A 13,717-nucleotide genomic window follows, 5' to 3' on the forward strand; every position below is an offset into this window, starting at 1 on the left:
GCACTGTCCTAGGGCAGCGCGGGGCTGGAGGCACCGGCTGATGGATGCGGGCTCCCTCTGCTGGGCAAAACAAACCAGACTTGTTCAACTGAAGCTCGGGAGCACAACCACCCACTGCTGCTCTGTCCAGACGGGAGCCAGAGACGCCAACACAGGGCGCCAGCCCCCAGCACAGTGGCGCTCGGCTGTGGCTCACAGATGACCGTGGGCTCGGGTCTGTTTTCCTTACCCACTCATTACCAGGCTCCGGCTGAAGGGGGACTATTTTTGCTCAGTACTTGCGTCAGCTGCGGGGAGATGGAAACTGTGAGCACCTTAGGGAAACAGACCAAGACGTTTCCTAGTCTCAGCTGCCTCTCTGAGTTTCAGGGGAGATGTGAAGGGATGGGTGGCAAGTCACATGAGAGCACCATGCGCACACATCAGCGCCTTAAATAAGGAGTCACAACTCACTTTGTCAAAATGGCCGTCAAAATCCCCCCCATGAGAGAGGAACAACGAGACAGCACTGGGAAGCAAAGGGTTAAGGTTACAGCTCATAAAACCAATGGTTTAAGGCTTTAATTGTCCAAGAAACAAGACGTCCTGGCTGCTGCGGGAGGGGGACGCAAGGGCACTGTGCTATCCTGCTGTTTATTCACAGCCCAGTAAAGTCCTTGCGGAGAGATGATCAGCTCCTGACAGGACTGGACGCCGCATTAGCCCTGTGTAAACCGCCCGGCTTGGTGCAGAGGAATGAGGCCAGAGCTATTCCCTCTGAGCCTAGGTTGCAGGCCTCCTACCAGCAAAGCAGCACTCAGGGCAGCAGTAAGATACGGCCCCAGAGCTGAGGTGTCACACCAAAGCCCCTAAGTGCAGGTCGACACAGACACACCTGTGGGAAGGACAGCATGTGAACCAAGGGCACGTGTATCACTTACTCCAAGTCACATGAGGTCCCATGACAAGGCAGAAAGGTTTTCTCTCCACCAGCCCCGCAAACTCAGGCCAGGCTCTAGCACCCTGTCAGCTCTGAAAATTACCTGCTGTTGACAAGGGGTGTCAGCAAGAGCTGCAGCTGAACCTAATGCCGCTTAGACAAGGGCAGGGAAGGGCAAACTGTCCCATGCTGCCCCAGAAAACACCGCTAAGATTTGTCCAGCAGAATCAAGCTGAGCTCTTGCTGTTTCACCCATCGTCACCAGGACAGAGGGTCTGAACACCAAACTGTCCCCTCCCACTACCCATCACTGCTACAGAGCAGCCCTGTCAGACCTGCTAAATCTCTCTAGGCACAGGCAGCAGTGCCCAGGTAATGCTGCACACCCTAGGACACGGGCTGGAAAGAGCCCAGACTGTCTGTGGGGCTGGCCGTTAGAAAAGACATCTTTTCACTTACAAAGAGAGACCACTTGATTTGGAATCAGCGAGAGAAATTCACTGGGAATCCTTCCCTTCTCCCCGGTAGGCTGCCATCTTCACAGCCTTTTCAACGCAGATTTACAACATAAGGCCACTAATCTGACAGAAAAGCAACCCTCAGTTTCATTACCGATGAAGCAAAAAAACCACCCAGTGCTGCTCTATAAATACACCTTCTTTTAATTATGCCAAATGAATTCCCAGGCACCCACCCCCACCACACCCGGTTCCGTCTGCTTCACAGTGATGCTTCTCGTTCTTCTGTTGACATATTTTATAACTCAAAAGCTGTCACCAATTGGTGGTTCTGCTTGTCGCACTCTGCAGAGCCTGACTCTGTGACTGGAACGGGGCGAGAGATCTGCCCTTTGAAAGCCAAACTCAACTAACCAGCCTCCAGCTGAAGGGCCATGTGATTGGCTTGCCAGTGCCTGCTCTTCAGCTACTTTCTCGGGAACTAGGGTCAATAACGGGAGTGGTTCTGCATCATTCCTGGAGCGGTTCCCCTTGAATCTACCTAGAGCAGCTTTAACCCCTCAGATAAACAGAATCAACAGGGAGTAGAGAAAGACAGAAGATCTCTGAAAATTTCTAAGAAAAAGTCATGTCTTCGGAAGGCTTCACAGCTTCTTCTTGCCCCAAGAAAGCCAGAATATGCAGCTGCTTCCAGTCACTGCTCGATTCCAGGCCTGAAGACTGAACCTTTCAAGCTAGAAATACTTTAGCAGTCAGAGGAGATGGGAAGGGAGGGGGTGCCTACTAAAAGAACTTGACGCCTCGGCCGTCGTCGAGTGTGATAATTTCAGCCCTGTGCTCTTGTTGTAAGGCTTGCAGGGCACGAAGCAACATGGACTCTTCCAAGCCATGGAACTCTAGGGAAGGATGAAACACCCTCAGTCAACAGAAACCACAAGAATCACACCTCAAAACCAACACAACACATAGCAGTCTGCAACTAATGATGGAAAACTAGGAGCTGCCTTACGGAGCACCTTGCACAGACGCCAAGAGCGTAACAAAGAGCACAGTTAATCCAAGCCACTGCTGCCACCGCGTCAGAAAGAGAGAAGCTGGGTGCTGTTAAACAGAGAAGGAACAGATAATGCAGCTTTCTGCAAGGGAGCCAGGCAGATCTCACAAGAAAGAAAACTCAGCACCCCTGGAGCCAGAAGAAGAAGAGGACAGAGCTTTGGTATGGTGAAGGAAGAGAGGCTCAGTGACAGGCTGGGATAACGCACTAATGATACAGAAATCTCAGGGTGGGTAGCGAATAAAGCTTACAGCCCCGGTTCTCAGTGGTGATCAATGTGAGCCCCAAAACACAGAGACAGCATGCAGCAACTACAAGCAATTGTAAAGAATTTCACCATTAAAATTGTCACCTGGCAGTACAAATTATTTGTTCTTTCAGTACTGTTGTGCTCTGGAAAGCAGCCCCAGAACACACAAGATGTGATGTTACCTTCATTCTCTGTGTCATCTCCATTGGACAGCTCGTAGAGTGTGAATACAGAGTTGGTCAGGCCGTTCTTAGACACCTGGAAAACCAAGAGCGATGTAGAGAATTTCACTTACATGTCTTACAAACAATTAAGATTCCCAGCACTCATCTCTGCTGGATCTTCATTTCAATGGAGTGGAACCCAGTCAGTATTTACTGGCAAACAAACTAACTCCTCAGACAAGGAGATTTGACTGTGGAGAAAGCAGTCCAACCCCTATCGCTGTCCCACCATCCTTTATTCCTTCTCTCCAACTCTTTACAATGAGAACTTGTGGCATGGAGGGGAATGCAACAGCATCTTTGTGCTCACTACTGAAATCTCAACCACACTCACAGGGAGATGGGTGTGAACGGTATTCACTTGCAAATCACAGCTTTTTACACAATGTAAGGTGTGCCCCACCGCGAGAGCCCTGCACCTCCCTGCAGCAGAGGGAAATGGGACCCACAAAGGTAAAGGCAGTGGGAAATCAGAGCACCAACATTTGACAGTTGCAGTTTTCACAAATCACAAGCCAGGCCATTTGGCAGCGTCCATCTGAGGGTCTTGCAGTTAGAAAGGGCTGGTTGCGGGTGAGATGTTACATCAGCAATTATTTCAGACTCGCCGCAAAAGGGTCTGAACCAGAGAGCTCCCCCCCCCATCCCCCACACACACAGAAATGGGGCCATGGTTTGTAAAGTATCAAAGCTTCTGTGGCCTCACCCACTGATAGATGAGCTTTCCCCATTCTTCTGGTCTCCGCCACATGATCAGGAAACTGGATTTGTTCTTGTCTAACCATTCTAGGTTCCCTGAAACGCAATGGAAAGGGTGTATTTGCCAAAGGGCCCCAAATCAAGAATGACATCTCATTACAGGTGGACGCTATGTATGTATGCAGCTCCATCTCTACCCAATCCTGTCATAGAACCATAGAATACCAAGGTTGGAAGGGACCTCAGGAGATCATCTAGTCCAACCCCCTGCTCAAAGCAGGACCAATCCCCAAATTTTTACTCCAGTTTTGTAAATGGCCCCCTCAAAGACTGAACTCACAACCCTGGGTTTAGCAGGCCAATGCTCAAACCACTGAGCTGTCACTCAAACCTGCTTCCTACCCACCCCCACATTCAAATAAAAAATCTCTCCTGCCTCTAGGCCCGACTCTCCCTCTCCCAGTGCAGCAGATTGAGATGCTGCATAAGGAAAGGGACAAGGAACTCTGAAAACAGAGACAACACTGAAAAACAACCAGAACTCAGGGAGATTCCAATAGGAATGGTACAGTCTGTGCCCAGACTGTTTTGGGACAATCGCACAGCCAGACTCTCAGCACTAGGAGGGAAATTAGACACAGGTCTTGCTGATGCACCCAACACAGGCAACATGAACAGTCACAGACAATTCGGCAGAGATTTTCACCCACCTTTTTTCCTGAGTTCTTCTAACACAACTTGTATGGATTCCATGGGGAGTTTCCCTGGTTCTGGGTTAAGGAAACATTCAGTGCAATTTAGCAGCACAGGCAAAGCTCAGAGGATGACTCTGATGTGTGACCATCTCTAACACTGTTCACAGCAGAAACTGGCTGGGGGAAGGAAGCGACAGCAAAGCATGCCCCAACACAATGCTAAATAACTGAAACAAGCAAAGCTCTAAAATAATAAATCCATGTAACATTTCCATGGCACCTTTCATCACTGAGGATTCCACTGAGCCTCACAAACTGCATACAAGCCAAAAACCACATTCCTACAGAAATGCAGCCACCTCTGGGGTGGATGGCAGCACATGACAAATACAGAGCAGGTTGGATGAAAGTTGGGGAAGGGAGCAGGGCCAGCCTTAGGAGTGCGCAAAGGAGGACATCACCCAGGGCGTCGTGCTCAGCAGGGCACCCTGCAGAGCACAGAGGTGCACTGCATGGTATCTCTCACCTGACCTGCTGAGAGCCAGCTGGGTTTATGGAAGCAGCCAGGCAGGTGAGTGGCAGCACCTAGAAAGGGCAGACTGACAAGCTGAGCTGCAGGGGGGCAGCTGGACCAGCTCTGTAACTGCTCTGGAACAGGGGAGCCCCTCCTCCCCTTTCCTGCTCCACTGCCATCTACAGCCTCTGCTGTCTGAAGCGTTCAGGTTGGTGGTGAGTGCTCTGCTCAAAGAGACAGCGCGCTGACACACACTCTCTCACACACACACTTCTGTTATTATTGTTGTTACTCTTGGTACTTCCCGTCAAAATGCACAATGCAAATATATTCTCTGTCATTTTATTCTTTCAAATTCATTAAAGATTACTGTGCTGTTATTTTATTGTTTTACTGGTCTGTGCATTTTAGTAATTTTCTTTTTCTTATGCTTAAATTTAATTCTTTGAGTAGTGAGTTCTAAAATGCCTAATCTGTCCTGGCTGGAGTAATTATTATTTCTTTTATTAGCATATTGTGCTTTGTCATTCATTATTTACAGTGGTACAATCAAATAATGTAAATTTTGGTTTTACTCACCTCAGCAGTTCCAGTTTTAAAAAAATTAGCTAAACACATAACTTCAGACACTATGCAAATGAAAGTCACTTATTTTCAAATTGTAGTTTTAGTTTTACCTGTAAAATAACTTAAAATTTGTACAAAAATAAATGTGGTTCCAAGTCTGATACTAATAGTCATGATGGAGTCAGATGTTCGTAAGTCACATACGTGATTGTGATTGGTAAATATAAATGCCAAAATAATTAGAAAAATAAATTCCCGTTCTTGATAAAATAGAAAAAAACCCACAATCATGTTTGTTAAAATTAAGTAAATATGTTTTCAGTGGAGCAAAAAACAATCGACTAAAACACAGTAGATAATGGCAGTAATGCAGAGTTTTGTCTGGTAGAAAAATAAGCAAATTTTAAGCAGATTTTATGTATTTTTTATTTCTCTCTACTAAAGACAGTGTACAAAGTATCAAACTTGTGTTTTTGAGATCTGCGTTAAAGCTCCAGAACTGACACCTCTAGGTTAGGGATTGGGAATATTTTGCTGTATTATCTCCTGATTGTTCTAAACTTAAAATATGGCTTTAATTGGTGTTTGTATATTCTTTATATAGGAATTAGATAGCAATTAGCTGACAGAAGCACTATTATTATCCACAAAAAAAAACCCTAGAGTTTTAAGGTGCCTAAGTAGGCCCTGGAATCACGGTTAAAGTTGCCCCTCCAACCAAAATCTGTTAGTGAGCCAGGAGTGGCCAGAAGGCTGCAGGATGGCTGTGGGCTCCAGCAAGATGCAGCACCTATGTGATAGCGTGAAGCCCACCTTGAGCCGCAGGCTGAGTGCTAGGCGCTGTGAGCCAGAGCAGCAATGCAGAAGGGTGGCAACACACCATGTCACCTTTACTTCTGCCTTACTGCTGACAGTGGTGTTGCCTTCAGAGCTGGGCGCCCAGCCAGCAGCTGCTGCTCTCTGGCCACTCAGCTAGCCCGTACCTCTTTCAAAACAAATTAAGCACTGGGGAGAGGCTATGGGGCCTGGAGGTGAGAGCCCAGGAGTAATGGGGCACCCATGGGGACCAGAGCAATGGGGGGGGGGGTCGCCCATGGGCGCCAGGAGCTCCAAAATTCAAATTCACCCAGGGCGCCATTTTCCCCAAAGCTGGTCCTAGAAGGGGGAATTTTGGCCAATGACACTTAGAAAAATCCCTCTTTTTACATGGAGTCCTTGTGAAGTTTAATGTCCATGCACACAGCAGCACAAAGACACGACTCCTCAAAGGAGGATTACAATGCAGAACACCCTGCCCCTGATACAATGTTATTTACTGCCTAAGGCTGCAGTGCTAACAACAGGAATGAGCCCGCTGGTCTGGGGCCAAGGAGCAGAGCTGTTGATCTGGAAGAATGTGCATCTTGCAAACAGTTCTGCTCCGTAACTGCCAGAAGTAACTGAGAGTCCCTGCGCTGTATTCATGGAGTTCTGGACACAGCAGCCATCTACTACTGTAGTGAACTGTGCCACTCAGCACACTCTGGTCCCAAATCAAACTGTTCTCCAGGATTCCCCTCCAGTAGTTACCGATTGCTTTTTAACCTAACACGCTTTACAGAGACAGTAAAATACACCTCAAATTATTGCTTTGGATTAGGGCTGTCAAGTGATTTAAAAAATTAATTGTGATTAATCGCACTGTTAAACAGTAATAGAATATCATTTATTTAAATATTTTTGGATGTTTCTATGTTTTCAAATACATTGATTTCAATTACAATACAGCAGCAAAGAGTCCTGTGACACCTTATAGACTAACAGACGTTTTGGAGCATGAGCTTTCGTGGGTGAATACTCCATGCTCCATGCTCATGCTCCAAAACGTCTGTTAGTCTATAAGGTGCCACAGGATTCTTTGCTGCTTTTACAGATCCAGACTAACACAGCTACCCCTCTGATAATTACAACAGAGAATACAAAGTATACAGTGCTCGCTTTATTCTTTTGTATTTTGATTATAAGTTTTTGCACTGTAAAAACAAAAGAAATAGTATTTTTCAAATCACCTAATACAAGTACTGTAGTGCTATTTCTTTATCATGAAAGTGCAACTTACAAATTAGAATTATGTACAAAAAACACCTGCATTCAAAAATAAAACAGTGTAAAAATTTTAGAGCCTGCAAGTCCGCTCAGTCCTACTTCTTGTTCAGCCAATCACTCAAACAACTTTGTTTACATTTGCAGGAGATAACGATGCCCACTTCTTATTTACAGTGTCACCTGAAAGTGAGAACAGGCGGTCTCGTGGCGCTGTTGTAGCTGGCGCTGCAAAATATTTATGTGCCAGACACATTAAAGATTGATATGTCCCTTCATGCTTCAATCACCATTCCAGGGAACATGCGTCCATCCTGATGACAGGTTCTGCTCAATAACAATCCAAACAGTGTGGACTGATGCATGTTCATTTTCATCATCTGAGTCAGATGCCACCAGCAGAAGGTTGATTTTCTTTTTTGGTGGTTTGGGTTCTGTAGTTTTCCCATCTAAATGTTGCTCTTTTAAGACGTCTGAAAGCATGCTCCACATTTTGTCCCTCTCAGATTTTGGAAGGCACTTCAGATACTTAAATCTTGGGTCAACTGCTGTATCTAGCCTTAGAAATCCCACATCGGTACCTTCTTTGTATTTTGTGAAATCTGCAGTGAAAGTGTTCTTAAAATGAACAACGTGTGCTGGGTCATCATCTGAGACTGCTATAACATGAAATATATGCAGATAAAACAGAGCAGGGACATACAATTCTCTCCAAGGAGTTCAGTCACAAATTGAATTAATGCAATATTTTTTTAACGAGCATCATCAGCATGGAAGTATGTCCTCTGGAATGGTGGCTGACACATGAAGGGGCATACAAATGTTTAGCACATCTGCCACGTTGCAATGCCGGCTACAAAAGTGCCATGCAAACACCTGTTCTCACTTTCTGGTGACATTGTAAAAAAGAAGAGGGCAGCATTATCTCATGTTATTAAACAGACTTGTTTGTCTTAGCAATTGGCTGAACAAGAAGCAGGACTGAGTGGACTTGTAGGCTCTAAAGTTTTACATTGTTCTGGTTTTGAGTGCAGTGATGTAACCAACAAAAATCTACATTTGTAAGTTACACTTTCACATTAAAGAGATTGCACTACAGTACTTGTATGAGGTGAATTGAAAGATACTATTTCTTCTGTTTATCATTTTTACAGTGCACATATTTGTAATAAAAAATTATATATACTTGGATTTCAATTACAACACAGAATACAATATATATGAAAATGTAGAAAAACATCCAAAATATTTAATAAATTTCAATTGGTATTCTATTATTTAACCGTGTGCTTAAAATTGCAATTAATCGCAATTAATTTTTTTTAGTTAATCGCGTGAGTTAACTGCAATTAATTGACGGTCCTAGTTTAGATTAAAGCCACCACAGCAACCTGGGCATTGAAACAGCATGGGAGCAAAGGATACGCTGCAGCTTCCTGTTGTTGAAAAGTGGGCTTTCTTGGGCCTCCATGACCGTCATCGTGTATTGCTTGTTGATTCGACAGTAAGACAACACCAAGGAGCACCAGGCTGTCATCTGCTTCTGTCGGGTGTCCACATTGGGCTGCAACCTAGAAACAAACAAAGAGGTGCTTCTGATCAACATCCGGTTGCAGGAACATCAGGATCTGGGCTTAAAGAGGTTTAAGGGGGTGACAAACACAGTCAGACAAGCCACTCCTCCATGCAAACCTCGCCATAATGTCGATGGAAACTGAAGCTTCAACAAACAGCAGCTACATCAACAGATGAATCTCGAGACAAGCCTCCAGCAGTGCTCCTGACACCTGCCCCTACTCCAGATGCCACCTGGCTGGTATGCTCAGTAATCCAAGATGTACTGGGACTCTTCGCAGGACACTAACCAGGCTGTGGCCAGTTCACCATCTGCTTCCCTGGCCAGAACTCAGTCTCCCGTGGCACAGATCGAGTGGCTCCCCTGCAAGGCTCTGGCCTTTGGGGTAGGCCATCCAACCCCTTGCCCAGGTGCAAAGAGGGTACCATGCACAGGGTTTGGATTCCCACCTGACCTGCTGAGGGCCAGCTGGGCTGATGGAGGTGGCAGGCAGGCGAGCAGCCGTGCTGGAGAGTGGGCAGGGCAGGGCAGGGCAGGGCAGGGCAGGGCAGGGCAGGGGGGAGAGACCGGAGCTGCAGGGGGCAGTTTGACAACCAGCCACCCAAGCCAGGTGACCAGGTGACTCCTCCGGAGCCAGGGCTCCCCCCCCCCCACCCACATGTGCAGGCACTGCTGTTCCTGTCCCCCACTTCCTCCCCACTCCAGACAAAGAGCAGCGTCCTGTCTGCTGGGATGGATGCTGATGTCAGGGTGTTCCCCTCACCCATGCACCTGATTTCCACTGAGCTCGGGTAACAGGACAGGGGGAATCTGTGTGTGCTGCTGACTATATGGGTCCTGAGGCTGCTTGTGTCTGAACACAAGCCTTCAGGCTCCTGACCCTGAGTGCTTTCTTAAAGAGACAGCACACTCATACACTTAGGCACACACACATTCCCCTCAACACAATACACAATGTCTCAAACACACTCTCTCTCTCCCCCTACAACACACACACCAGGGCTCCCTGCATTCAGGTCACTTCCCCACCTGGGTTGTGCTGAGACAGCAGCAGCTGCTACTCTCCTACCCTCTCCTTATGCAGCCCAGGGGGTGCACAGGGCAGAGGAGCAGCAATGCCAGCTGCTTTGTGCATCCAGGTGGGTCAGTCTCCCCACATGGGTGCAGAAGAGGAATGCAGGGGTTGGGGTGCAGGAGGGAGGTGCAGGGGTCGGGAGGGAAGAGGGCACAGTGCAGGGGTTGGAACACAGGAGGGAGGTGCAGGGGTTGGGGTGTAGGAAGAGAATACCGGCGGGCACAGTGCAGGAAGGGCAAGTATTGGGGTGTAGGAAGGGAATACCAGGGTTGGGAGTGGGTGGGGGCACAGTGCAGGTGTTAGGGGCTCAGGAGAGAGGTGCAGGGGGTGGGGGCACAGTGCAGGTGTTGGGGTGCAGGAGGGGGGTGCAGAGGTTGGGGGGCAGAAAGGGAATACCGGGGGGCATAGTGCAGGGCTTGGGGGCTCAGGAGAGAAATGCAGGGGTTGGGTGCAGGAAGGGAATACTGGGGGGGGCACAGTGCAGGGGTTGGGGTGCAGGAAGGGAATACCTAGGGGGCACAGTGCAGGGCTTGGGGGCTCAGGAGAGAGGTGCAGGGGTTGGGGGGCAGGAAGAGAATACCGGGGGGCACAGTGCAGAGGTTGGGGGGCAGAAGGGAGGTACAGGGGTTGGGGGCACAGTGCAGGGAATACCGGGGGAGCACAGTGCAGGGGTTGGGGGGCACAGTGCAGGGGTTGGGGGGCGGGAAGGGAATACCAGGGGGGGGCACAGTGCAGGGAATACCGGGGGGGGCACAGTGCAGGGAATACCGGGGGGGGCACAGTGCAGGGGTTAGAGGCTCATGAGGGAGGTGCAGGGGTTGGGGGCAGGAAGGGAATACCGGGGGGGCAGAGTGCAGGGTTGGGGGGCAGGAAGGGAATACCGGGGGGGGGGGGCGGAGTGCAGGGTTGGGGGCACAGTGGGGATACCGGGGAGGCACACTGTAGGGGCTCATGAGGGAGGTGCAGGGGTTGGGGGCAGGAAGGGAATACCGGGGGGGCAGAGTGCAGGGAATACCGGGGGGGGCAGAGTGCAGAGGTTGGGGGGCAGGAAGGGAATACCGGGGGGGCAGAGTGCAGGGAATACCGGGGGGGGCAGAGTGCAGAGGTTGGGGGGCAGGAAGGGAATACCGGGGGGGCAGAGTGCAGGGAATACCGGGGGGGGCAGAGTGCAGAGGTTGGGGGGCAGGAAGGGAATACCGGGGGGGCAGAGTGCAGAGGTTGGGGGGCACAGTGCAGGGAATACCGGGGGGGGCACAGTGGGGATACCGGGGGGGCACAGTGGGGATACCGGCCCCGGCTCCCTGCCCACGCCACGGGACGCGCAGGGGCGGCGGGCAGAGAGCGGGGCCCCGGCACCGGGCGGCCCTGGGGTGACAAGATGACGGGGCGCGGCGGGGGGGCTCAGAGGCCGGGAGGGGCCCGCCCGGAGCGGGGCCGGCGGGGGAGATTCGGGGGACCCCGCGGGGGCGGGGGGCTCCCGGGGGCCCGATCCGGGGACTCACGTGAAGAACGGGGGGAAGCGGTACTGCCAGGGCCACTCAAAGCTCATCGCCGCCGCTCACCGACTTCCGGTCCGCTCATGGGCTTCCGGCCTGCCCTCAGCCTCGCAGGAGAGTTCCGGGCAGGGTCCGGTCCGCCCTGGGTGGGGGTCGGGGGAATTCAAGGCTCCCCGTGTGTCTAGGCGGCTAACTCCGCAGAGCCCAGTTCCGCTCCCTGAACCCCCCCCACTGGGCCTGGGGGGCCAGAGGGCGGCATGAACTATGGCTGCAGGAGGTGGGTGGGAGGGTCTGCACAAAGCTGTATGGTGAAGACCCCAGCCTGGTAGCCAGGACCTCAGGGGTCTGTGCCATGCTGTGTGATCTTGGGCACATCCCATTGCCTCTCGCTGCCTCAGTTTCCCCATCTGCAGAGCGTGGACGGGACTGACTGCTCGGGGCAGCGTGAGGATACACGAATGTTTGTGCAGAGCATTAAAAGCTGCATCTAAAGCTGCCCTGGAAGGGCCATAAAGCACCTTGGCCTTGGGGGGCACTTGGACATGTGCCTCAGGCTTCAGAGCAGCCAGGGTACTCCAGAGATGCAGGCGAGGAGAGGGGCCCTAGCTGTGTGCATGTGGGGTGACTGTGCCAAGCATCAGTCTCATAACTTGGGAGAGGCAGCTGGATCCCAGCATGTGGGGTTTGCCCTGGCATATCAATGAGCCAATGAGCATCGTGGGGTTAGAAACCAGCTTGTGAATATCCTGGGAAGAGGGTTTCTCATCAGGTTTCAGTTTTTTTCTCTCGTCCTGGCCAGATTGGAAATGCAGCTGCAGCAGCTCCCAGCCCCATCCCAGAGGCCTGTCTGCAGGGGCAGGACTGGGGTGTATGTGCCCAGCTGCACAGCAGTTCCTTTCCTCCGCCACTGGCAGACCATTCTCTATTGAGTGGTTACTGTCTCTCTAACTGCCCTATCCCATGTGACAGGACACAGCTGCCATCCTGGGGAGGAGGCATGGCAGTGTCATGGGTGGGCACGTTTCAAACTGGTCCTGCCAGTTCTGCCCACATCCATCCAGGTGCCCTTGAGCACCTTGCCTGTTCGCCGTTCCTTCCCATGAAGCCATGACTGCTTCATTCCCTCTCACAGATTCCCCTGGTGCCCTGTGGGAGGGGCAGCTGCTGCTCTCAGTGACTGGCATTGGAAGCGATGGCCTCTGAAGGTGCTTGGAATGGGGTGAGTCCCCCACGCTCCCTGCACCAGGCATGTCCATCCCACCATGGCCTCATCCCTGACTGGATGCATCTGACGAAGTGGGTATTCACCCACAAAAGCTCATGCTCCAAAACGTCTGTTAGTCTATAAGGTGCCACAGGACTCTTTGCTGCTTTTACAGATCCAGACTAACACGGCTCCCCCTCTGATAGTTGATCCCTGACTGGGTGCTCCAAAGGCTGCTGCACAGACCTAGGATTCCCCTAGGTAGTTCCAGAGTCACCCTGCTTCTTCCGCACAGCCTCTGGTGCCTCTAGCTGCACCTCTCAGCCCTGTCCTTGTCACCTGGCTCCCTTCCTGCCCCCACCAGGCCTCCAGATCACCCCTGGGGTGGGCAGTACAGCAGGGGCAGGAATCCAGGGAGTTGCTCTGCCCCATCAGGAACAGCTGGTAGCACTGGGGTGTACTGGACACTAGGGGGCAGCGCTGCCCTCCCAGCCGGAGCATGGTGCATTGGCAGACGGGGTGGGGGATGAGGTGACTGACCCTGCAGGCACTGTCGGAGGGACGGGGCTGGGCTCTGCTGAGCCGGGGCACTGCGGTGAGGCGAACGGTGACTCTCCATACGTTCCATCTAAGCTGCAGCTGCCACCAGCTGCATGGGAGCTGGAGCCTGTCCCTGTCCTCAGTGCAGTGGCCACTTGGGTAGCTCAAACCCCAGGCTCCTTCTGGGTGGGGCAGTCCATGTGCCCGATGAGGAGGGCAGAGCAGCCAGTACCTGGCCCATTCTGCCCTGTCTGGGACCCTGCATGCTGCCGTCGCCACAGGCCTGCACACCCCAGAGCAAGCTACATGCACAAGGGTTGACGGCAGCAGCATTTACTCCCCTCATCACCTTGGCCTGGGGCTC

The 13,717-nt window shown here is 51.2% G+C and overlaps 1 protein-coding gene across 1 annotated transcript; it reads right to left on the reverse strand.

Moving 5' to 3' along the window:
• Positions 1 to 1,559: 1,559 nt before the first annotated feature.
• On the reverse strand, positions 1,560 to 11,712 carry VPS25 (vacuolar protein sorting 25 homolog). The gene is made up of 6 exons (XM_030541175.1): positions 11,616 to 11,712; positions 8,888 to 9,033; positions 4,315 to 4,368; positions 3,612 to 3,700; positions 2,864 to 2,939; positions 1,560 to 2,273 (listed from the first exon to the last, which is right to left on the reverse strand). The coding sequence occupies exons 1-6, from the start codon at positions 11,660 to 11,662 to the stop codon at positions 2,161 to 2,163; spliced, it is 525 nt and encodes a 174-aa protein (XP_030397035.1). The 5' UTR covers positions 11,663 to 11,712; the 3' UTR covers positions 1,560 to 2,160.
• Positions 11,713 to 13,717: the final 2,005 nt, after the last annotated feature.

Source organism: Gopherus evgoodei, chromosome 23 (genome assembly GCF_007399415.2).
Source record: "Gopherus evgoodei ecotype Sinaloan lineage chromosome 23, rGopEvg1_v1.p, whole genome shotgun sequence".
Lineage (NCBI taxonomy): Eukaryota > Metazoa > Chordata > Testudines > Testudinidae > Gopherus > Gopherus evgoodei.

Coding starts and splice junctions, on each gene's coding strand:
- VPS25 (XM_030541175.1), bottom strand. CDS start 11,662: ATGAGCTTTGAGTGGCCCTGGCAGTACCGCTTCCCCCCGTTCTTCAC. Junction 9,034..11,615: donor CGCTTCCCCCCGTTCTTCAC/GTGAGTCCCCGG, acceptor GTTTGTTTCTAG/GTTGCAGCCCAATGTGGACA. Junction 3,701..4,314: donor AGAAGAACTCAGGAAAAAAG/GTGGGTGAAAAT, acceptor ATTGCGTTTCAG/GGAACCTAGAATGGTTAGAC.